This window comes from Phaenicophaeus curvirostris, chromosome 1 (genome assembly GCF_032191515.1).
Source record: "Phaenicophaeus curvirostris isolate KB17595 chromosome 1, BPBGC_Pcur_1.0, whole genome shotgun sequence".
NCBI classification, from domain to species: domain Eukaryota; kingdom Metazoa; phylum Chordata; class Aves; order Cuculiformes; family Cuculidae; genus Phaenicophaeus; species Phaenicophaeus curvirostris.
In genome coordinates, this window is record NC_091392.1 from 123,222,858 (window position 1) to 123,248,680 (window position 25,823).

Below are 25,823 nucleotides of genomic sequence, written 5' to 3' on the forward strand. Positions count from 1 at the left end.
TCAGAGATATTCACCAACCCAAACCTATATTGTTTTGGATATTTTTTTTTAAATAGAGATTGCATTTATAATTTAAAAATTACTGTCTGTTTTATGAAAAGAAACCCCATGATTTTCATAATTGCCTTGTGAAGCACACAAGAAAAGCTGGCTCCAAGTGACAGCCATATTCAGTACCTTCAGAGAAGAGTGAAAAGCATGTTAGACAGCTCTGAATTTTGTTGTTTCTAGATGACAGTTTTATCTTGAAGTATTCCTAAACTAAACTTATATCATCCAACCCATCTGAATGATCTTCAGTTTCAATGTGTTTGGGTTTTGTTTTGGGCTTTTTTTGTGAAAACTGTCTAGCAAGTAGCCCAAAAAACAGAGGAATATTCAAACAATGGCAGACAATATGGAAACCATTTTTGTCAAGCTGATGCTGAACTAATGTCCAGCAGTAGCAACTCAAAGCAAAGAGCTTGTCACAGAAAGGGAAACAGTTTAAAAACACTGTTTGTTTGAAGGAAAAAAGTCTTGTTTGAAACAAGTTTCCTTTGTGGTCATAGCATGCTTCTTGATGAGTTATAGATAATATATTTCAAGCTGAGAAATTGGAAGACTGACACAACATCAAATAGCTGCATGTTAGAGAACAAGTCAATTTACTTAAATTCTTCAGTCCCTTAGACATCAGGAACATATCAAAATGACTCGTTTAAGACTTCATTTCCAGTGATGTATTTTGTTTGAAGCTTATCTCCTACTTCTTTCCTTACATGGGAGTACTTTTCTTCAGGACTGTCCTTCATAAAACAAAACAAATCTTTCCACTGACACTGTTCAATAACCAGAGCATTGCCCTCCTTTTTTTCCTGGAATGTGCGTCTGTTTCCAGTCCATGTTTTTTTCCTGCCCAGTCTTTTCTAGCTTCTGTACCCTTTTCTCACTAAAACAGTTCTTAATCAGGTCACTAACAATTTCCTGTCGTCCAACTCCAAAAATTGTTTCAGTGTTCACATTCTTCTAGGTCATTCCATCACTCTCAGCAAGCCATCTTCCCAATGTCCTTCCTTGTGTTCTCTTGGCTTGTTGTCAGGTTTTGCCTTGTAATAATTCACAATTCACTTTTTCTGTGTCTTCCCCTTGACTTTGCAGAGACAGTCCTCCCACTGGCAACACTCTGCCTCCAGCCCATCGCCCTCTTTACCCTACTTTCTCTTGTTTGTAACCTTCAATCCGTGGGCATATCTGTATAGCAACCACAGCAACTCTCCTTTCAGTTTTATTTTATTAAGTTGGGCTTATGACTTTTAACTGCAACTTGTTAATGACACATTTCTTTCTTGTTTTCTTTATAGCACTCCCCATTAGACAGTTATTAAGTGCCAAGCTCAAAAAGACAAAAATAGCTATTTCTTCAAACCTTGAAGTTTCTGTGATGAAATTTCCACTGTTTTACAGGTTTTGCTGCCTCTATTAGCTATACTTTGTCTGCTACATGCACTTAAAGTCTATGTATGCATTTAGTGTCACTTATCCTTATGATATTTTATCTCGTCCTGCACCAAACAAGCATTTTTCCTTTCTGATTTGTGCTCAAAATTGTCATCATCTTCTGAGAGATTTTTACTTAGCACTCCATCACTCTGATTAGCAGCAATCTAATTTAGCCTCAGCCATTTCTTGTTCATTAAAAGATGCCATGTTTACTGTATTACAGATACTCATAAAATTATTATAATAGCCCAGAAGAGCACTTTGTTGCATGAATGAAAAAATATGAGATAACTTAGAAACTGTGGCACTGTTGCGCTCTCCGCACTTTTTCTGCTTTGTCACTCACTATTGTATCAGTTTTACTGTATCTCTGCACAAAAGGCAAATACTTTTCACATTCTGCCTGTTCATGTGGATTAATGGAGAATTTTAAAGAACAACAAATATATTTCCTTAATTGTGTGTCTAGATCCCACAGAATTCCTCATGTCAGCAGGCTCTATTAATTTAAACTTTCTTGAATTCTTTGTCCATCAGTGCTAGCAGGGGCTGACGTTGCCAGAAATACTACTTTCTTGTATAGTGAGCCTGGAGGTTGACCCATAAGAAGCTATTTGTCTTGGTAATGAGGTTTAGTAGCAATTTTTTGGGAGGTGATTGTCTCAAATCCTTTTCTGTATTTTGGATTACTTCCATTAATTCCATAACTTCTAAATCTTCGTAGCCCCGCAATGTTGAGAAGCTACCTGACTTCACAGTGTCAGTTTGTTAACACACATCAGCTCTATATTTGTTAAATATTGTTTGCTTGCGTCTCCCTCCAAATTTCAACCAGTTCCTAGTTTATCCTACTGAGTGGAAAGGGGTCTCTCTGCCTCTCCTTGTTCTGAGATAACATACGGTTGGGCAAGGGACTGCAGAAATATGAATTAGTCTTGACCTCACTGACTCTCAAGAGCAACAGGCTCATGGCCATCCATCACACTAAGTACAGCTGCATTCAGCAGCAGCACATAAGCATACTAGTATTCTCTGCAAAAATTATAATCAGTTGTTGACATTTACATTATCAACATAAATCCCTGCTCTGAATAATCCTTTGATACGAGTAGCGAGTGCTCACAGAATCTTTGATGAGAACACTATTCAGTGGTCATCCGGTGACTCCTGCGTATACCAAGCAGCAAGAGGGAAATAAGTTCTGAGAAAATGCATCACTAGCAAAAAAACCTTACATTTAAAATCAGACTGGATAGACACAACCATTCTCAGTTAAACCTAATTTTTGGCTGTATTTTTCTTTTCAACAATACAATGAAATTCCAGCCATCTTGAGGCAAGAGCTGAGTACAAGTAAACTACTTTGCACAACAGCCAAGAAGGGCAAAATTGGCCAGGCCATTTTAAACCAGCATTAAAACATACCAATAGACCGAGAGTGAGTTTCATACTAATGCTTCTGGGAGAAAGTTTGACTACTCATTAAACCACAGTCTACTATGAATGCAAATTTAGAAAAATATTCTTGCAGCTATTCCTCCTCACGCCAGTTGAACTTCCAGTGATCTCACACTGAAATAGCGCTGTAGCATAAAGACGAATTAAGTTCTTCGCCAGCTCAGCTCTTGACAAGAGAAGGCACGTTTCCTTTCTGTTAATACAGCATGCAGTACAATGGATCTCAACTCTAAATTAGGTTCTCTAAGCAGTACTACAATGGAGATATTTAATAATAACAATTAGTCTGAATAATGTACTCTCAGCAGCTGCCTGTGATGCTTTTCATTGCAGTGTGCTTTCCTTGTTGCAGTCAGTACTACTGAAACGCCTTTTGCAGCATAGCACCTACTTCGTATGCTCAGACTTTTTCCCAGAATTAGAAATGGTAGTTGAAACTTTTTCCCCTTCTCATGTGAAATGTTCATGATTTTCAAGGGCCTGGTGCATTACAAAAGAGACTACCACGGCTATCTACACTGGTTTTTTCTAGACATCATCTACTTGGCCCAGAAATTGGAAATTAACAAGTCACAGCAATAACCCTCCAACCCAATCCATAATCATATCCTAGCACCAACTTAGTTTCTTGTCCTCAACTTGTATTTTTAAATTCTTCAAAACCACAAACTCTGCTTTCCAATCCTAACTGGTTTACTGAGCAGGTATTTCTCTGAAAAATATTTTATTTTTCCCAGCAGTGCTGGCATTTGCATTTCCCCATTACTGGAATCAGTGTTCATTTAGCATGGTTCAATCACAGCTCTAAGTTCTGCTGCACCTTTTCCTCTCCTGTCAGCCTTGGAAACTTTTTTATTTCACTTTCATATTAAGAGGGAAAACCTGCTTTCAACTCCAAGTCAAGCTATGGTTGTATTATTCTAAAGCTTCCTTTGAAAAAAAAAAAAAAGAACAAAATCCTCATCAGTGGTAATTAATTTTGACAGTGTGGGCTTTGTAGCAATTCACAAACCTGTACTTTGTGCATCAGCATTCCTTATTATTCTAATTAAAGTGGAACATTGTGCCCTCGCCAGTCATTGATGGGTTTTCATTTTGTAAATGACATTTGCAAAAGTTAAAACAGGCAGTTCATATGAAGTCCACAGGCAAGAGCGTTAAAATTAGCATCACCATAGCAACAGTCTTCCATCATTAGTATTCAGGGCAACAGCAAATGTTTTGTTATGCTTTTGTTTCCAAAAAAAGATTTTTCTTTACTTGTCATTCATAAATAGAGAATACTCAAACCCATATATTTCAGGTAAAATTATTATATTCATTTGGATGTCACTATTTTAGAATTTCCCTTTTTTTTTTTGAGGTATTTATTCTTCAGGACAGGGGCTGAATTTCACGATCTCTGTAGCTGTGTACATCTAACCTCCTGAGCGACATTTATTCATGGCCAGCCTGCTACTTAACAGTACAATCTTATATGAAGTCTGTCACTTCTACTCAAGAATCTGTACCAAGAAGGAGATTCTGCTGAGAATCTGTAAAAGGTGCATGCATAGCGAAACATGGTCAGTCCCCCATTAAGTGGAGTGTGCATCTGCTCAGTGCTGGTTTTGGTGTTTAAATGATGCTATTTATGTATTCTTCTGTTTTATTTCCCCTCTTAGGAATTGAAATGTAAGTGCATGCATCATCTCTAGTGAAACTATTTTCAAATATCATCTTGCCTCGCACAGTTTAGAATTGGGGAGAGAAGAAAAAGGACCTACCTCTAAGGGAAACCAAGGTAGATTATGACCATACTCCAATCATAAAATCATAGAATAGCAAGTTGGAAGGGCCCTCAAGGATCATCTAGTTCAACTTTTCTTGGCAAAAGAATGGTCTAGACAAGATGGGCCAGCACCCTGTTCAGCTGAATCTTACAATTGCCCGATGTTGGGGAATACACCACTTCCCTGGGGAGATTATTCCAGTGGCTGACAGTTCTCTTTGTAAAAAATTTTCCTCTTGTGCCTCTTTGGAACCTCCGCAGGAGTGACTTGTACTCATCACCTCTCGTCTTTTCCAGGTGACTCCTTGTAAAAAAGGAGTCTCAATTTTCTTTGTAGCCACTGTTTGAAAACTGGAACATGGTCAAAAAGTTTCCCCTACGCCTTCTTTTCTCAAGGCTGAACAAACCCAGTTCCCTTAGCCTTTCCTCATATGGCAGGCTTCCCAGTCCTTTGGTCACCTTAGTGGCCATTCTGTGAGTTGTCTGCAGCCTGTCCACATCTTTATTTGCATAGTGGGGACAAACACTGAGCACAGTATTCCAGGTGTGGCCTGACAAGTGTTGAGTAGAGTGGGATATCCCACTTGTATCAGTGCTATGATGTCTTTGCTGATGCAACCAAGCATCCTGTTTTCTTTCTTCACTACAGCTGCACACTGTTCACTCATATTGAGCTTATTGTCCACCAGGACCCCTAGGTTCCTTTCGACAGAGCTGCTCCCCAGCCGGATAGATCCTGGCCTTTTCTGCACTCCTGAATAATGTTTTTTTCCAGGTGCAAGACCTTACACTTACTCTTTTTCGACTTCCCAAGGTTTTGCTAGCCCACTCTTCCAGCCTACACAGGTCTTCCTGCAGGGTGGTTTTCCCTTCCAAAGTGTCCACTTCCCTACTCAGCTTGATATCATCATAAAACTTCATCCGGCTGCACCTGATCCTATCATCCAGATCACTTATGAAGATATTAAACAATGTTGGGCCCAATATTGATTACTGGGGTACCCCCACTTGTGATAGATTGCCAGTTTGAAAAGAGACTATTTACCACCACCCTCTGGGTGTGACTTGTCAGCCAATTCCCCACGCTCGCTGCAAAGACCACTTGTCTAGACTGTAATGCAGTCTAGACAGTTTCTCTAGAACTAGGCTGTAGGAAGCCATATGAAAATCCTTAGAGAAATCAAGGTAGATAATGACCTTTAGTGGAAGAGACAATGCTGGTTACTTTTTTTTTTCTGAAAGGTTGAAGAGGATACAATCATCTGAGAGCATGTTGCAGCAATACTTTGCAGAAAGAGTTTAGCACCACATCTTCTAAATGCACGCTGAGTTATCTGTTTGCATGTGTCTTGTTAAAGCAAAAGCATGCAATCAATACAACAGAAGAAATAGTAGTCCTCTGGAAACAAATATTTTGTGTGCAGATAGAGAGAGGTTAAGAAAATAAAAGCAAGGGGAAAAATGTTAAGGAAAGTAGATGATGAATGTGGTGAAGTCAGTAGAAAGACTACTCTCTTAATTTTATGTATCCTGGCTTGTCAGTAATGAGCATAGATCAGAAGTAACTAAATGTTCTCTACCATTATGTCGCTGGGTTTTAATTTGGCACAGGAAGATTCCTTCTTCCCTCTTCATTTTCTAAAATACTTCATTTTGCAGATTTTTGCAGAGAAGAGTCTTTAATGAATAAATACATTTCAGTGCCTTGCAAAAGCTGGGGTATAATCCATTCCATGAAAGATATTCCTGCATTTTAATAAATGGGGCACATTTTCATACAGTGATTACCTTGCTAGTATCTGCCCTTGTAGAACTGCTTAAAATTTCAACTAGTAAGATCTACAGAATTGGAAAACCTTTAAAATCATGAACACATATATACCTGAAGAAACTCCGTCTCAGTTAAACTAAAAACTTTCCATGGTGGGTTGGCCTATGACATTTGGTGCTTGTCACTTGGAATGCTACAGAGATTGCTGTAACTCTGAGGTTCTGAAACATCCACATATATGTTCATTTCTTCTATCACTTATTTTCTTTCTTTTTTACAAAAACACCATTTTGCTAGGTCATGTTAATTTTTCCCCTGTTCAGATTCACTCTAAACTTTTCCTGTTTTTGCTGCTTGTCAGATGCTTTCTGGGAGATTCAGCATATTAAAGCAATTAATTTTCTCTCTTTTAGACTTCCACTCCCTGCTGCAGTGAAGATACTTTCTGAACTGTAATATTTTGCAGAATTTTGCCGTTTGATCTTCTTAGATAAATTTAGTGAAGTGGAGCATCATAAAAGCTGAATTATTTTCACTGAATTCAGAATTCGGTCTTCATTTAACTAGAAGTTTTCATGCCTAGCATTCTGCCTAAGCAAGCTGCTCTACAACTCTAAGTTCAATACTAGCTTCTTGCAATGTTGAATTTTATAATCATTAATTGACATACATTTTTTAAAAAATCAGCTTTGAAGATAATTTTAGATTATTAGATCTTTACAAGCATTGAACTATAACACCATTAGAAAGATTTACCTAAATTGCAAGGAGTTCATAGCCTTGTTTATTGTAACCATGACAGACAGTGAGGCTGCTTCTGGGAAGGATCAGTGACAGATGACTATTTTCGATTTCAAGCTCCATTCATTCAGGGACAGACCCTTGAGCAGTGTTGTGGCAAGTGAGAAGAAAATGCCAGTTTCTTATTTATCCAACATGGCTAAATGCTGTGTTTCCCAAAATATATCTATGTATACTTTCTACTTACGTGTGCCCTTGAAAAAGCTACTGAAACTGTTCATTAAAGATGGTTCTGCATTTGGTCTACAAATACAGAAGGAGATACACGTCTGTGAGTATGGATTTCAGATATGTAATACTACTTGCAGATTTCCCATCTAAAGAGTGAACTCTGGAAGCAGAAGTAAGCTAACTAAATATCCTCAACTTTCTGTTTCAAATCTTAATCTTGTTTGAAATAATATCTGGCTTCAGCCTATAGAAGCCCTGGAGACTGGAAATAAGTGGTTTGCAGCTGTTTTCCTAACTGCAACAGACTATGTATTTTGCAGCTGGAAATGTCAATTATAACAGGAATAAGAAATAAAAAACAAGGCTTAGAACTACTAAGCCTAAACCACATTCTATTTTTTTCCATATATAAACTCATTGTGCAAGTAATTTGAAATAAAGACATCTTCAAGTTTTATTTCAGTGTTTAGAAGAAAATTTCTTCCAGACTTCTGCCAGTGAGAACATTTTAGCCAGTAGGACTCAGGTATTAAAAAGCATATTTTTTTCTGTATTATTCCATTTACTTTAAGTATCACCTGAAAACTGGAGCTTAAAAACCTGATTCCCAAAAGTCTCTTTACTGTCTGATGAGCTCATGACCATTTCCAAATACTGGTTTGAACTTCAGACTTTTGCACTGAGCTATTTTCACATAAACCATCACTAGAAACATAAACAATACCCACCAAGAGATATCTTTCTGGCCATAGGTGCACTCACCTTATTTGTTCTTTTAATTACTGCCTGTTAATGAAAGTGCTTATTCTTTTAATACTGCTGTGACATTACCAAACAATTTAAAGCACTTAGCAGACTGTTCAATTCCAGGTGGTGTTCTATATCTTCATACCTGACCTATGTTTTCTGCTGCACATTCCTCATTTGTCTGCTTTTCCCCAATTTATTTGTGCTATGACACAAAACCAATTAAAACCTTACTAATAGGGTCATTGCATGTTAATACTTACTTTCCTATGCTATTATTTCTTCTCCTTTTTCCAGTTTGAGGGATGAATAAGCATTTATTTGCACTCTAACAATCTTGAAATGAATAGAAGAACCTACAGAGGACTCTGAGTTATGGTGAGGGCAGTTTAGGATCCCATTAGACTTACTGTCAGAAGTTTGGAAATCATATTTTAATTCTGCACCAAAAGTAGCTTGCATGGATTGAAAGAGATACTCATTGATTTCAGCAAAGTAACTTCTTATTTATAAGAGTGTAAGAGGGATCAGAATGTGGCTTTCAGCATTTCCTCTCATGTATCATGTTTTTTCACATCAGTGCCCAAAGTATTGTGGAATAAATATTTGCTGCTGGCAAAACGCAAATCTGTATCTGTGTAGTTTTCTCCTGAGAAAATCAAGCACAAACCCCTCAGCGCTGCTTTGCTCTGCAGCATTTGTTCACTATTCTAGAAGTAAGAAGCGGAAATGAGACTGTCAGTGTGACTCCTTTATCAAACTCGCCTGTGTGGGTATGCCCACATTATGTGGTCTTGCAATAGTCCTCTTCAGTTTGGATCGGGTCAGTCAACAGGACTGCTTTCTCCTGTGTCAGTCCCTTTGTTGGTTTTGGTCAATGGTATATATTTATAGCACCAAGAGATCTCCCGAACAACTCTCCTTCGGTACATGTGGGTTTGAAAGTATTTAGAAACAGTTTTCCTCAGTTTTGTAAACCCCCATTAAATTTCCACTGACTCTAAAGAGATCTTTCTGACTCTTACTCACTCTTCCTTTTTCTTCCCATTATGCATAAGTTTATCTCCTACAAATTTTCATTTAAAGTCCTGAGACACCAATGCTGCTTGAATGTCTCCATACTTAAGTTCTGCTCATCTATTTTGCCAGTTCTGCAGCAACTTCCAAGGACACTGACAAAGATCATCAGTGCCTTCCTTGCCTCGTCTTTCTGCATCTTGCAGATTTTCAGCTGTCCTCAATTCTCTCTTTATTAGATCCTCCCAAAATTGTTAGACATTTGCACCCACACACTTTCCATAAGTCACAGCTTTCCTCTTCTTTGTGGAGAAGTTAGACGAACAAACCAAAAAAATCTAGAAAACTGCCTCCTGCCTTGTTCTCTAGGTTTTTAGTTTTCCATGATAATTATCTTGCTATAGCCTTTCCTCTCTGAGCTCAGCCTGCTGCAAGACTCATCACGCTCCAAACCCACAGCTCAAATATATTCTCATTTTATATTCTTCAGTTTTTTTAGCCACTATCTCAGAGAAGTATGTGATGTCTCTCAAGTAAGAGCATTTACCTGCAATTTCTTTTTCTTTTTTGTTTCACAAACCTTCCTGAGTTATACACAATTTCTTTTTTGTATTTGCTAAGAAAGTAACATATATGGTGGTGAATAATGAGAAAATGTCTTTCACAAAAGAAAAATAATTTGTTTCTTTTTTTAATGTAATCTGTTCGTAAGTGTAATACGTACTGACAACCTTTAACATAGCTTCCCACTGCAAGTGAGACCAAACAGGTGGCAACCCCCAATCAGTGTCTCGTTATCACTGAGAAGCTTTGATCTACCTAATGTATAATATATAAGATTCTGCATTTTAATAATCTAGCTGCTTTCATATCACTGTTTTGCAAACTCTTACTGTTTCCAAAAACTCATCCTGATTTTATCGATCTTCTCTTTAATTAGATTATTTTTGATCATTTATTTATTTCAACGTACCTATCAGTAGACAGATGATATGCCACCTGGAAGTTACTATACAGTATGCCCACTACTTCCCTATCCACCTTTGTCCTATTTGTATGCCTGCAGAAGATATAGCAATTCTTAATTATATAATTCTATTAACTCTACACAATGCTCTTGCACATACACACCAATCTAAGGTCAGTGCTGGAATGTTTTTAGTAATTTAGTATTCATATTACTATTTAAATTTCCTGGACTTAGTTGTGGTCAGTTTGATTGTATCAAGGCAGGGAAGATCAGATGAAATCATATCTATAAAAAAGATGTTATTGAAACAAATAATATTTACACAATAATTGAACATATAAGAATAGTAGCATAGAATAGTTCTGCATTGCTTATCTGTAGGTATTTTTCTCAGACAACATGCTTTATCTTGAATTCACTGACATCTAGTGCTAAATTTCTCATCACATTATGTAATGCCAAACTTAGCACTTTATTAAATGTTGAGTTAGAAAGAGGAAAACTAAAGAATAGCCACTTAAATTGTTGTGTGAGGGGTATTTTAAATGATCACCTTAATTGCAAATTGCAGAAAAGACAAAGTAGAGAAAAATATGATTTCAGCATAACGACCTAAATCAAGAAGATAAGAACTGTCTTTTTAGGTGGTAGAGTTGGTGGCTGGAACTGATTTATATGAACGGTGCCTATCTAGGAACAAGTAAACCCATGAAATTAAAAATCCATCAAATTATTTCAAGTGAGACAATGGAAGAGCCTGCCAATGTGAGAACAACCTGTACACACTAAGGAATGCAGCCAAAATTTTGTCTGGAAGTAAAATTCCATTCAGTATGTAGCATATGATGCACAAAGAGGGTTAGAGGATTGTCATTGCACACTATGTTTTTGCAGTTTACAAACTTGGCAAGATGCTGTAGTGTATGTGAATGCAGAGGAGTCCAAGAGAACTGATCAGTATTCTAAGTCCTACCTTTTACCAGTTTGTTAGAAATTGCTACCTAAACCATTCCTTTGGACGTAATGAAACTTTTAGAAAGAAATGCCATAAGATGCCAGCTGCTTTGCTGGTATGCATTGCAGGTGCTTCTTCAATTAGTGAACTGTCAAAAATTGTGCCATCTTACAAAGTTTTCGAATGAAGATAATAGTTGTTTTTCCTTAGAAAATTTGACTGCAGCAAATTTTGGAAATTGCATATAAAGCATTCAGCATGCTTTAAAAGAAATTATGATATGGCTGCTCTTTACTCCTGATGAATTGGTTTTGTCACATCAGTTGCTTTCTGGATAGAAAGTCCACACATTAAAAATAATTACTTTGACTAACAGCTGATTTCTTTGGTAGGTTTATCAACAAAGCTTGAGAATCTAGCACAGCAAAGCAATTGTGAATATATTCTGCTACATGGTGTTTAAATCACAGGGGTCTGAGCTGTTTTAGAATTCTTCTGGTGCTGGTTCTGTTGCAGCAACTGGGCTGCCACAACTCCCACATTAAGTCAGAGAATTTGAAATTTTTAAAAAAGAAGAAAAGGAGGTTAATTTTATATACATATATGTCAATAAAATCAAGCCTTAAGACCATAGGAACACTAAGTGGGTAGCAGAGGAGCACCATGGGCAGTCTGCTGTAAAGTAGTCCAGTTCTCAGCAAGAAGAAGAGTCACTGTATGAAATTTGTCCCAACAGGTGACTACTATTAGCAGGGCAGACACGCATAGGGTGTAAGATGCTCTGCCACTAGAAAGTCCAAATATCAAAATATTGTCACATTTAGAGAGCTGACTAAAAAATTTAATTAAATGGCATCAACAACATAATCCTACTGGCCTTGCTTTCTCCAGATTACTAGCAAGTTTCATGTACAAGTTGACATGGAAATAACGATCAAAATGAGTCACTTCTTCCTCTCCAACCCAACAAAGTGCACTATCATCATCAAATTACGATTTTCATTGCACATAATCCCTTTTAAAATTTTTAAATAAATGCTAGCCTCAGTAAAGGACAATGTTTATCATGAAAATTTTCAGACAAATAAAAAAAATGGTATAAAGGATAAAAAAATATTTGCTTTTAGGGAATGGAAGACTTTTATTTATGATACCTTACTTACAAAAAGGAAATACTTTTCTTCCTTTTGAATCCTCAATTATAATTCTTAGAATAAAGTCAAATGAATACTCAGTATGGCTAGCTGCTAAAAAAAAAACCTCCCCAAAGGTTTTAGTTCAGTATTAAACAGACTGATTTGGTAAAACCAGTGGATTAGATGGGGTCTAATCCTTCACTCCCTGCTTGAGCTTTACTTGGCAAAATTCTTAGTCTGACAGCTTCTGCAAATCTTCGCAAAATTATTTTTATCCTTAGAAAATTATTTGCTCCATTAGTTATTCTAAAAACAGAACAAATCGAGGGACATGGGTGGAAGGATAATAAAAATTTGGGAAATAATGACTGCAGATTTTAAAGATTGAGAAATAAAAGCAACTTCAGCAACAAAGCTATGCAAAAGTAACAAGAGATGGATTTCCAAATATTGGTAAAAAGTATAATGTCCATAAGCAAACAAGTCTCATTACTCAAGTACAGAAATATTTAGACACCACATATCTTAACCCAGATTTAGTTAAAAAGTAAATCTGAAGGTCTTTTTTTATTTTCTCTTGCCTGATGCGTATTACTGTAAAGATATTAACTAAAATAGTGCTAATTGTCTGCAAAATGGCATTTAGTTCTAAAGCTGGCAACCAGGAGCCAGAGCTTTTGATACTTAGTGAATATTGTTCACCTCCGCAGAAGAATGATAATTTAGAACACCAACATATTTTCTTAATATGACAGACTGATCTTGGTGTTTTGTGATCAAGGGTGAATGTTCAAGCAGTTGTAAGGTTTTCTAAGGCAGGAAGTGTGAGTTTAGATGATCCATTCTTCTAACATTAAGGACACTCAGAAAATCATCTTCTACACAGTAGGTAATATACTGTCTATGTTTATTAAATTTATGACAGCATAAAAAATTCCAGCTTGTGGACATTATTACATAAAAAAATAGTTTGGATTCTGTACATGCTCTGCATTTGTAGGGTACTATGTAGATATAGAGAAATCTTGATTGAAGCAAACACTTTCCTTTTTTTCTTGACAGGAAGGTGACAAAAACTGTGTGATGTTTCTTATGACTGATAACATGGAATTAGGTATTTTGAACTTCTAAAATAATCTGGCATTCTGTGTCATGTAGTGAGGGAGACAATAAAGTTGGGTAACTCTGCTTAGTCCAAGCAATAAGAATGTTCTCTTCAAGTCTGAACATGTAGAAAAGCAGATGTTGATGTAGTAGAATTGTAGGTTGATATTTCTGATAGGGAGATAGATGCAGCAGCATCTATCTGTCTAAGAACATCTATCAACTGTCTAAGAACAGTTACGTGGACCGTAACCAAAGCTTAAATCTTTAAAATTTTAAGTCTCTGTGGATTGTTCGGGATTTAGATTGCAGTTTTGAAAGCGGATTCTTAAAGATGAAGAAACTAGTTCCAAATACAGATTTGGAAATTGTTTCATTAATTCAGTGTGGGAGAATGTTTATTATAGAAAGAAAAAAAATCACATTGGCTGACTTTGAGAGCCACACAATCACCATTGTAATTAATTTAATAATGAACTATGGTAGGCTGTGAAAGTCATCTGTGTATCTTTGTCCATAAATGTCAAGGCTCTTCGACTTGTGTAGACAGGGCATCTCTGATTTTCATTGCAAGTTTTTCACAACAAATTCAGCTATGCTGCTAGAAAGGGAACCTTCATTTTTTTGGGTTTATTCTTTCACTAAGAGGTTCCATTTTCTGTCTAAAAACAGAACAAAGGTATGCTGGTACAATTGCAAGCTATTTGAAGCCTGTTGAGATGTATTGTGAAAGATTTGGCTCAATTCAACGATATGAAATACTGACAGTATACCTAGACATTGAGGTCTATTAAATGCATTGCCATTATTAGACTTACTTAAACATAAAGTTTAAACTGTGCAATACAATTTAGCAATACCTTCTTTGTTTATCAGCTAGCATCCACGGGATTCTTTCCTGAATTAACTGCCAGCTCCTGTGCCAGAGACAGAGCAGCTACACAAAGATACCAAAATGCAAAAGCTGGGAGGACTAGTTTGTTAGGAAGAACCATATTACAGTTAAGTAAATGGAAGGAGCAGTAGCTGTCTGGAATTATGTGAAGCATGAGCCAAAGAGTAAATGCTTGAACTTGCCACAGTAGACTTGAATGAAATAATTTTCTCACACTTAGCTAAGAAATATTTTTTATCTTACCTCAGAATCCCTCTGTATCCTTCTTTACTTAAGTATTTAAGTGCTAACATACATTTAGATTCAATTAGGATAAAATAATATCCATGCCCTAGGGCATAGCTCCATGGTAGCTGATATGGAGTAATGTGTCCCTGGAAGCACTAGTTAATGTAGGTATATGTATTTCAATATAAGCACTAAGTTTCACTTTTTGGCATGGACAAGATGAGACTATTGCCCCTTGCCATTAAAGGACACTGCCAGAGCTATAGGAACAATTGCCTCATTTTGTAGTGAAGTTAAAGTACATTTTTTTCATGTAACATTATTTTGAAATGAAATAAAAAGTTTTGATTCCACAAATGTCACATGAGAAACTTCCTTTCTAGAGTTTTTATCTTGCTGTTACCAAGTCTGACATCCATTTGGAAATAGTTGCACAATCCTAAACCTGAAGCTGCATTTCTATGCAAATCAGCTATGAGAAATATCACTTGGATCAGATGAAGGAGTTAGCCTGGATGGAATTACTGGTGAGGCTAGTTAGGTGCAGCTGCTCCCTCCTCCCATTAATTTCTCTAGGTTGGTTTCTTCCCCAGGTGCAGTGCTGCACTTTCCTTTGATTTCTGGATTTCCTCATAAGACCTAGAGGAAGAAAGACCAAAGCAATCATGCTATGCAGGAAGACTAAGCTTTGCTGGTGTTACACCAGGGTATTGGAGAGAAGCTAAAGAATCGCTGGTTTGGAAACTAAATCAACACAAGTATGATTTACTAGGGAGGAAGAAGAAACCGTTTCTCCTGTCAGGCCTCTGTGTGGCCCAGTCTGTGGAAAAGGTTAAGAGCAGACCTCAAACTTATCGTATGTGCTAAGGCCAACAACCTTGATGTGTCTGGGAAGATAATGGTAAAGCCAAGTGTGTACATAAAAATAGGCAAGGCCTCCTGTTATTACAATTATAGATTATAACGTTATGTATAATATAGTATAGTCATTGGGGAAAGAATATAGTAGTTATGACAGGTTCAAAGTATATTTTAAAGGAACAAAAACTACAGGTTCTGTGAAAACACTGGAAAACATCCATTGCCAAAATACAGACACCAAAAAACTAATGCATTAAATCAAAGGTAGAAAGTTTGCCTAGCTAGTGGTGTGATTGGGAACTTGCCTGTGTATAGCTGTTATAAAATGCAATATATTCATTGTCTTCTTCTTTTGCCTCCTAAGTGCAGCCTTACTATTGGAACATCCCACCATGTAATCTCCTGGCATGACCTAACTGGCATTTTTCCCCAAAATGAATATTTTCATTTCTAGACAATAGTTCAATGAAAGAAAAACCTCTTTGTTTGCATGGGATTAGTAACAAAGAGTATTTGATAGTTTCAAAAATACATGTTTTATGGAATGCAACCAAAAAGTTAATTAATAAAAAGGGAAGGCATGCCTCTCCTTTAATGTCTCTGGAAGAGAGGGCTGCTCATTAGGGACCGGGAATGAATGGTGAGCAGTAGCTATCAGCAGATTTTCTAGGCCCTGAGTGGAGTAGGACTGTACGATGCAGGGTTTCTTGATATTGAGATTCATACATTGGTAGACAACAGTAGAGAAGTTAATGATTTGGGAAGCCAGCTTTTGTGTTTGCCACATAATTTTATGCATGGAAAGAAAGACTTCGAGGTGAAAAAAGAGACAGTCATCAAGAGAGTTTATGAAATCCTGCTTATTTTAATCCCCCAGGAGGCAAAACAGTCACTTATTTCTAACTGGGCACACAAATAAAAGTAAGAAATGGAGTTTGCCTTCATTTTTTGTTTAATTTATCCTTATTAGTCTGCATTTTTTCTCAGCTTTACTCCCTGAAATGATACCCATTCATTTTGCCAACACAGAGTCCTCAAACCAAGAATTTACTATGGCATAATTATTATTTTTCAAGTCTTAAGTGTAGATTGTAAAGATCAGCAAGCAGTTTTGCTTGGCATAAGTTTCCTGCTGGTAGATTTTAAGTCATTTTTCTTGTTTTGTTTTGTTGTTGTTGTTAGCTTTCCAAAAGCCTTATTTCCGAGGGGTTTGTAACACTTCTAATTATCTAGCATTTTGCCAGAATTATGCTTTTTGATCTTCCCATTCTTGGGACTGTTCACACTCCAGTTCATCCTCATTCTGGAAGAATAGACGTTATTCCTTACTTAATTTTCTTTATTTCTTGCTGTTTGGTATGGAAGGGAGAAAAGAGATTTTGATATTTACAGGTGCTTACCTGAAGAGCTCATAACCATGGTGGAACTTGGATGTGCTACCCACTGCATCCAGCAAGGCATGTCATTTTACTTAACCTCAGTCTCACTGTACTCCTCTTTTCAGCGTCACACACCTGGCAGTAGACTGAACACACACTCTGCTACTGCAGGATGTTTAAATTGTCACTGTCAGCTAAAATAATAGATGTAGCCTCTCCAAATTAGCCTTTCCAAAATTTCAGCTGAATTAACTTCGTATGTGTATCTAATATCCAAAATGACAAGCACCCTCTCATTCATTTTTTATAAACAGCATGCAATGCAGTGCAACATAAGGCACAGAGACTACTCCCAAGTCTCAATGATACTCATCTCGTAGGCTAAGATTTCAGTTTTAATCACTTGTCTTTACTGTTGTAAAAGCAGGCAGAGCCCAAAGGAATGTAGAGGTTGTGCCACTGTGCATTCAGCAGAAATAGACGTACTCCTGTCACACCTGCTGTGTACCAATACTGCACATTAAATTGCTCCGAGCTCTGTAATATTTACTACAGAATTAGTTTTATTTAAAATAATACAAAAGAGAGAGAAAATAATGAATATTCCTCTCCTACTCTTAGAGTGTATTTACTCTAATTTACTCTCAGGTAAATTCTTGTGAGATCCACTTGCTGGTTACGCAGCTGATTTACAATGTGGAGAATGAGACCTGTGTAAGAAGAAGTACCTGCTAATCTCTCTTCATACAGGACAGAGATTGATTTCCCTCTGGACAGAAAGTGGTGTGCTCTTTCTCCAACTCTCCCGTGGTGCAAATAACTGATTATAAGTATACAGAGCTATGAATGTTTTAGTAGGTCTTTATTTCACAGTGCAAGGTGGGGAAAATGAATGCAGAATTTCAAAACTATTTTTTTCATTGTATTTACAGTATTTTAGAGTTCTTCCAGTGGTAATGTACAAACAGCCAAAACCAGAAAAAAAAAAAAAAAAAAAAGAAAACAAAACAAATGCAAACCAGCAGCATCCAAACCAGTATCCTCTTCTTGGCTCTTCCGAAAGAGCTGTCAACAAATGCTTACAAAATCCTGGAGGTGTCAGCCCTTGGAGCATGTTCAAGGCAGATGATCCAGGAAAATGTCATCATGCTATCCCAAGTGATTCTTAGTATTTATTTATACCAAGGAAAAGAAAATAGACGCAAACAGCGTAACAGATTAGCCAGCCCAACACAGGGCACAACATTTTCTTATTTGCAAGGCAGGCACTTGCTAATCCACTGCCTAGATAACTGAGAAATATTAAAGCCACGCTTACAAGGAGGACTACATGCTTCACAGAACTATGGAAGCAAGACTTAGTTAATAGGAAAATGTTGTATCTTCATTTCCAGTGAGAGTAAAACTAAAGAAATGTCTTTTTAGTTTTCTGATTCATGAAGTGCTAAACTTACAAGTAAACTTGCACACTTAATGTCTGCCCAGTTAAGCGGTTTTAAGCAGGGCCCTACAAAATCCACTTCATTGTTTTGGGGAGGGTAGGGTAATAAGCTAGTCTCTAATAATTATTCCTTTTTTTATGAGGGGTTTGTGATTTCCCATTAAGCACCTGGTGTCGTTAAATGTTGAAGAGAGAAATACCTTGATCAGATATAGTCCAGGACAAACCTACAGTATAAAAGAAATAAGCACTGTTCCCCTTCTGAGTAAGGTCTCTATGAAGGTGCACAAATTGACTGGATAGCCCTTGGAGAAGAAAAGAACCACAGGAAATTAAAATTCTGCTTACTCTGTAATCCTGTTTTATTTTCTATGGGGAAAAGACTGTATTTTATCAAATAAATTGCTTAAAATTAAGTATGGCATAAAGATCGGCTTCAGTTACGAAGACAGCAACCATTTATACTACAAACAAAATATATTTTTGTAATAAATTACGGGTAGTGTAAAAATAACTTGGAGTGAGTGATATTGTGTAAATTAGACAGCAAAAGTATAATTTTGAGGTCAATCAAAATAGCTAAAAGCTTTTGTGAATTTGGAGACAACAATCAGAACTACATTAAAAAGAACTTTTTCAATATAAAATCAAATTATAAAGTCAATAGGCCTTAATCCCTTAATCTTTCAACATTCATGTTTTCCCCTGGATGATTTTGAGTGGGTAATAGTTTGATTTGGGAGATCAAAGGGTTAATTTGCTTTTCAATTGAAGAATGACTCAGAATACCCCTTTATTGTTTAAGGAAAAAAAAAAAGTGATGTGTGGGTGTAAGGTAGGGAAAAAAAGCCAAGAAAATGGATTCACTAATTGGGGTTTTCACCTGCTGTGAGTCTAATTGAATACAATGTTTTATTTGTAACTCAAGGAGAAAGAAGATTATGCAAAGTATGAGAAATTCAGACTGGTTTTTAAATTCTTATTACTTGGCACTATTGTATGGGAAAGAAGACCAACGCTATAAAAGCAGCATCAAGCTTCTGTTTAGGCACACCAGGAAACTCCAGAAACAGTAAAAATTGAAGGAATGTGTATCGGGAGTATCAGTGCTGGATACTTCTTGAAGGAAAACAAACCACTTTTGCTGTGAAACGGCAGGCTTCTGGCTACCCTGAATCCCTTTGTAAGACACCAGCAGCTGCTCTCTTCATATAATAAACCATGAGGTTTCTCCCAAGGAATATGCTAAACATCCTATTTTAAAGACTTAAAGAGAGAAGTCTCATTTCTTAAAACTTAGGTAAAGATGGAAAATGATGGGGTTGTTGATATAACACAGTTAACAGCCTTCAGTCAGTTTATTCGCCTCAAAACTAAGCTATCTGATTCAGTGACTGATTTAATACCAGGTCCACTGAAGTAAACAAAAAATTCTCAGAGTCTAATATGCTTTAACGTAGCAATTTTTGTTTACACAGAAATTAACCTTCTTTTCCTTGCATGTTGGGGTGATGCTGTAGGTTATAGGTAAGTGAATTAGAACCAGATTGAATATTCTAGAAACTACAACTATTTAACATCTAATTCCATTAGATTTTATATTTGCATGTGAAGGCCTGAAGGGTTGAACCTTGAGTAATTTACACTTTCAATGGTTCTAGAAAAAAAAAAAAAAAAAAAAAAGGCCAAACATGAGGGCTTTCCCTGAACTGCTGTTGAGCTTTCCCTAAAATCAGGTAACCCAGCTTCCTGGAGCCTTAAGAGGAACCCTAAATATCCTGGTACTTAACGGCCTCAAGCTCCACCAGGGGAGGTTCAGTTTGGACATTAGGAAAAAAATTTTCACCAAAAGGGTCATCAGGCACTGGAAGAATCTGCCCAGGAGGGTAGTTGAGTCACCGTCCCTGGAGGTGTTTAAAAGACAAGTAGATGAGATACTTAAGGATATAGTTTAGTGGCAGATAGGAATGGTTGGACTCAGTGGTCTCAGAGGTCTTTTCCAACCTGGTGATTCTATTCTATGATTCTATAAAAGCCACCAAGTTCAGTGGTTATTAGCATCTGTGGAATAGGAAAGCAGCCTATGGGATATACCTGTTGTATAGAAACTAGGGGTCAGATGTAGAAACTAGGGGTCAGATGAGTATCCTGTGCTTCTAGGCCTGCATCTCCACAATGTAAAAACAGGGACTTCTTTTGTCCATTTGGAAGGCACTCTTTTTGGATGTCTTTACCAAGAAAGCACTGTCTGTATGGCTTGAAAAACTACCAAGTTGCGTGAAGGACACAGTTCTCTACATGGTATTGTTTTAATGAGGAGAGGATGTAGGATGTAAAACTTGCACAAGAACCGCCTGGCTGCGCTGATTTGAAATGCTTGTGAGACCAAAAGGAGGTCGTTCGCTTTTATTTGTGCGCTGCATATTAATTAGGAATTAATACAAAGAAACATTGCGACAGTTACTCGGCATGAGCAGAACTATTTCATTCCAGGAGAGAAGCTCGGGAGGACGAGGCAAGCCCTTATGAAATAAAATTACCCGATTTCACTCACAAATAAACCGCTCGGCATTTTAAGCACCGTAATTAACAGCTGCGAAGACAAAGCCCCGCGTTGAGGCGTTTCAAATCCCTCCGAGCTGCGGTGCATATTTTAATGGAGTTGTTTAGCCTGGAGAAGAGGAGGCTGAGGGGAGACCTCATTGCTCTCTATAACTACCTGAAGGGAGGTTGTGGAGAGGAGGGTGCTGGCCTCTTCTCCCAAGTGACAGGGACAGGACAAGAGGTTATGACCTCAAGCTCCGCCAGGGAAGGTTCAGACTGGGCATCAGGAAAAAAAAAATTCACGGAAAGGGTCACTGGGCACTGGAACAGGCTGCCCAGGGAGGTGGTTGAGTCACAATCCCTGGAGGTGTTTAAGGGACGGGTGGACGAGGCGCTGAGGGGCATGGTTTAGTGGTTGATAGGAATGGTTGGACTCAATGATCCAGTGGGTCTTTTCCAACCTAGTGATTCTGTAATTAAAAGTTTCCCTCCCGAGTCCGCGGGATGCCGCGCCCCGCTCTGCGCGCTCCCATCGCCCGAAGGGGGGAGGGGGGGCGCGAAGAAACGCTCCCCACGTCAAAAATAAAGGAAAAAAATAACAATAATTTTTTAAAAAAGGCAGAGGGAAAGCCTGGGATTTGCTAGTGCCGCCGCATCCCAGGGGCAGGAGCGACGCGAGGCGGCGAGGAGGGAGGCGGCGGGCGGGGCCGCGGCCGGGGGAGCCCCGCCCCCCCCCCCCTCCCCGCTCCCCGCTCTCAGCCCAGCGCGGCGCCGGCCCCGCTCCTGCCGCTGAGCCGCCGCCACCATGAGGGAGCAGCTCAAGGGGTGAGCGGGTTGCGGGGGGCGGCAGGTGCCGGCGGGACGGGGACGGGGATGCGGGAGAGGCTCCCGGCGTGCCAGCCGCCTGCCCCTGAGGGTGATCGGAGCGGGTGGTCTTTAAGGTCTCTCCCGAGCCGAACTGTTGGGTCGGAGAGCCCCGAGCTCCGCCAAGGTGGAGAGCGGCGTGGCTGCCTGTAGACCGGAGTGTGTGTGTGGGGGGGGGCGGCCGTGTCTTTCGTTTATTGCGCTAAAAAGGTCAACTTGCTGCCCGGTTCCTTGCTGAGAACTTGAAATGGGGTTTAATTCGGCGCCCGTTCCCCTTCCACGAGGCTGGATGCGCCCGGTTGGGACGTGTGAGATCGCCCCCAGATGTGGGTGCCCCCCCCCCCGCCCAGATGTGGGTCGGGCAGGTGGAACCCCGCGGTCGTGGATGTGCCGGGGGTGCGGGGTGATCGGAGGGGAGCTGGGAGGATGGGAATTGGCTCTTTTCGCTATTCCTCGGGTTTTAAAGGTAGCGCAGTGCTGTAAAACGCTACCGGTGTCGCTTGGTTCGGGAGCGAACTTTATCAGAATTCCTGAGAGGTGTATTGGTGCTCCCAGTAATTTCATGCTTGAAAATAATCTTTCAAGTTACTAGACAGAAGAAGCCGGCGGGTGTATGTGTAGGGAGGGGGAGAATTCCCTCTGGGCTATTGCATTGTAAGTTCCATATTTCTTGTTATTATATGGTACGTTCTATTGCCTCTTAATACCTGTTGTAAAACATCTTACAGTCTCGGACACCAGCAGAGTCCTCAGTCCTCAGCGTGAGCTGAAGTTGGGATGAGAAGTGGGTTTTGCAGGAATATGCTTACAGAGCTGAGGAAACAAGAAACGTGGCTGTATGTAGGGTCTTTGATCTTTGGGCACTAAGGAATTGTTTGCGGCCATCACTAAGGCTGGGATTGGCAAGACCCTGCAGTGGAATTGCTTTGGCAGAAGTGGAGAGGAGAGGCTTGGAAAAGCAAATAGATCAGTGGAGGAGTGAAAGCTAGGAGGGCAGGCTCGCCGAGCCTTAGCTACTGAGCAGGAATCTTTGCCCCTGACAGAGTGCACAAAATAAATGTTTAACATCAAGGGGAGAAGAAAAAAAAAAAAAAGTTACTATTCAGTACTTGGCAGCTGGTATTTGCCCTTCTCTTACTATTTCCAGTATCAGCAAGAAGCTTCAGTATATATCGGTGCCTGCCTTCAGCAGTCTGATAAATCTCGCAAAAGCCAATAAAACACGCTAAAGTCAAATTCCTGCTGAAAAGACACTGATCCTTGGCTTAAACAGAAATAATCTCCGCACGGATCAGTGGTCTCTAGATTTACAGATGAAAAACAGTAGTTCTTTGTAAAGCAGAAAGGAGTGCCACCTTTTTACATCCCTAATACTTTCCATTACAGTAATTTGTTTTATCTAAGGAATTAATGAAACACTGTTAAAAGACAACTATTAAGTCTTCCTTGCAATCATGGTCATCTGCTGTTGAAAATGTTTTTCTTTTAAACGAGCAGTAGTGTCTATTCATACAATTAGCTTGAGTTGCATTTTGGTTAGTTTAGTAAAATTCAAACAACTCAATCATGTTTGTTTTGGCTTTTTGACAACAGTCATAAAGTGGTTGGAATAAAATTTTATTCATCTTAAAGCCAGTAGGTGAGAAGTATTGTAAATTGTATGGTTTGAAAATTGATCAGTTCAGTGCTTTGTAAAATATTACTTTAATTTTGTGGGTTTTGTAGGTATATTGAGTTGTTTTATTTAGTGCTGCCTGATGGAATTTCTTATTCTGTGCATATCTACACACATGTACATCTAGTTTATGTCACATTTTTGAATGAGGGGCAAGGGGAGTAGCGCAGCAGAACTGGCTCTGATATCACCAATGAAGCAGGGTGTAAGAGTTTAAAAAAGGCTCTGCAGTTGCAATCTAAAACTCTAGACTCTGGAGCTGAGCAGTGAATACATGAGACTGAATCCTAGATATATATTTAAAAAAAAACAACACCAAACAAACAAAAATTTGGAAGAAGGAGTGCAATCAAAACCATTTAAGAGGTTTGTGAATGTTTTAGTGTGGCTTATGCAGGAATGTTTGGGGCAAAGTTTCTGCAGGAATTTGGGGGGGGGGGAAGCATTGCTCTCCATTCCTCCTGCTGCTCGTGTTGCTCAGAGGTAATATAAAAGGAAGGAAGGTAAATAGCTGTATTTTGTCCAGACTGATCAAATTATAACAAAGGAACCGTAATTCAGCTAGTGTGTCAGTTAGTATATCATCTCTTGATTTCAGGTTTTCAATCCTATGTGTTATTGGCTATGCCAACAGTGATGCAAGACAAATCTCTCTGTTGGCTGGAACAGGGAGTTCACACAGGCATGTTGTGGTGTGACGGAATTCCCCATATACATAAAAATTATCTTTGCTAGTATAATCCAATCATCCTTTAATGAAGTGGTCTGGCAGTTTCCAAAGGATGTGTTAAGTAAAGACTATGCTTTTATCCCACTGAATTATCAGTGTGTTTAGCATGCCGGTCACACCAGTGCCTAGGTGTCACCATTATCCATTGCTGCTCTTCTCCTTTTCAGGCCTGGTTTAATTTCCTTTCCACCTTTGCAGCTTAAGTCAGGTGAGAAAAAGAAAAATACGCCACTTGAGCCTACTTATATTTTTATTTGTTGCAAAATGTCTGTGATTTAAAAGCTAGTGATCAATCTAGTTGACCTAAATGTAGAACCAAATTGAAAAATGTATCCTCCGAGCGTGTGCAGTATTGCAAAACTACTGACTGCCTGCATTGTGCCTTTTTATGTTGGTGGTTCAATGGAAAAGCATCTTGAGTACTTCTGCACATATTCTCACTCTGCTTTAGCTGCTGCTAATCAAGAGGACTTGCACTACGCTTTGCATGTCTTTCTGACTTGCAAGCTGTAAAGGGCCTTGTTCACCGGAGTTTGAAACTCTGGCAAATGCTTTGCTGCAGATCTATTAAGGATGCTACAGCATTCCCAAATGTGGTTGAGGCTGCCGGAAACTGCTGAGCTGGCATTTCACTTCAGACGGTGTTCACAATAAGGGCATAAATGCAAATCCTTCCCCACTGGTCCAACCCCAAAGCTCACAATTAAATGGTCTTTGAAAATGGCAAAGAGGTTTATGAAGAATAGCCTCGATGGAATCTAACATTTCCTGGAGCTGCCCTTGTGTGCAGAATTGTTGATAACTTTCTGAGCTGAAAACATCCAGTTAAGAGGCAAACACCTTTTAGCTGGAGCGAAATAGCTGCAGCCTTCTTGTGTTCTGCATGTAAAGTACCAGCAAAATCTGCCCTGGATCGGTGTGGGCGCTCAACCTCCGCAGAAATCACAGCAACCAAGGTTCAGTTTCCTGTAATACCTTGCTTTTTCTTGCAATAACACGGAGGTTTACTGATGGCTCATGAGTCTGTCGCTGGATCTCATACAGGATACGAGATTGAGTGATCTCTGCTAAATTGCCAAGGGTATAGGGCACTCTGCCCCACAGGTAGTCACTGCTGGCAGAGGCAAGAGTTAGGGTCTTTCCTGACTTGACTTTTGCAGCCTAAAGAAGGGGATATTTCCCCTAAATTTTGATGTAGTTTATAAATGAAGCAAAGAGGGAGATAGAGGGGATATGTACCTGCCCTGCAAATTTAGCCATAGTCGCTTGCAGGTGAAGTGGATAAAATCATTCCTTACAAAATGTACATTTCCAAGGGAATTAATTTCATACTGTGAAAGAAAAGCACACTGAGTAGTGGTTTGGAGTTACTGGTATTCAAAACATCTGAAAACAGTTGGAATCCTGTATTCCTTTGGCAACTGAAATTTTATTTACTAGGTCTTAGGAAAATCCGTTATATGTCTTCAGGAAGATTAGCAAATGCCATAAGCTTAAACCATACACACTAAATTCACTGATACATGTTTGGGTCTTACCATTAAAGATAAAAAATAAAAAAAAACAAACGGTAAATTACTCACCCATGTAATATTGATTAGTGATTGGCTATAATCGTTTTCCATATCTAAGATGATCCTTTTGTTTTTCTATCCAACACAGGCATGAGATTCCACAATCCTATTTTGCTAGATATCTGATAGCTCTACAATACTTTGTCGTGGAATTGATGCCTTTGAAGGCTACCAGATTAGCAGCTATGGAGTCTGAAGTTTATCCATAGAACAATCTAGGGCTGCCCAACTCATTTCACAAGGAAAATT

General features: G+C 38.7%; 1 protein-coding gene across 10 annotated transcripts in view; it reads left to right on the plus strand.

Moving 5' to 3' along the window:
• The window catches only part of DMD (dystrophin), a 1,224,073-nt gene that overhangs the window by 1,114,070 nt on the left and 84,180 nt on the right, over positions 1-25,823 (plus strand). For 4 of the 10 annotated variants that reach the window (XM_069873534.1, XM_069873513.1, XM_069873545.1 and 1 more), the window contains exon 1: positions 21,508-21,556. The exons of the other annotated variants lie outside the window; for them this stretch is intronic. In XM_069873534.1, the coding sequence (XP_069729635.1) occupies positions 21,537-21,556 (20 nt within the window). In that variant the 5' untranslated portion in view covers positions 21,508-21,536. Of the gene's footprint in view, positions 1-21,507; positions 21,557-25,823 lie in introns of those variants that run through there. 10 annotated transcript variants of the gene reach the window in all.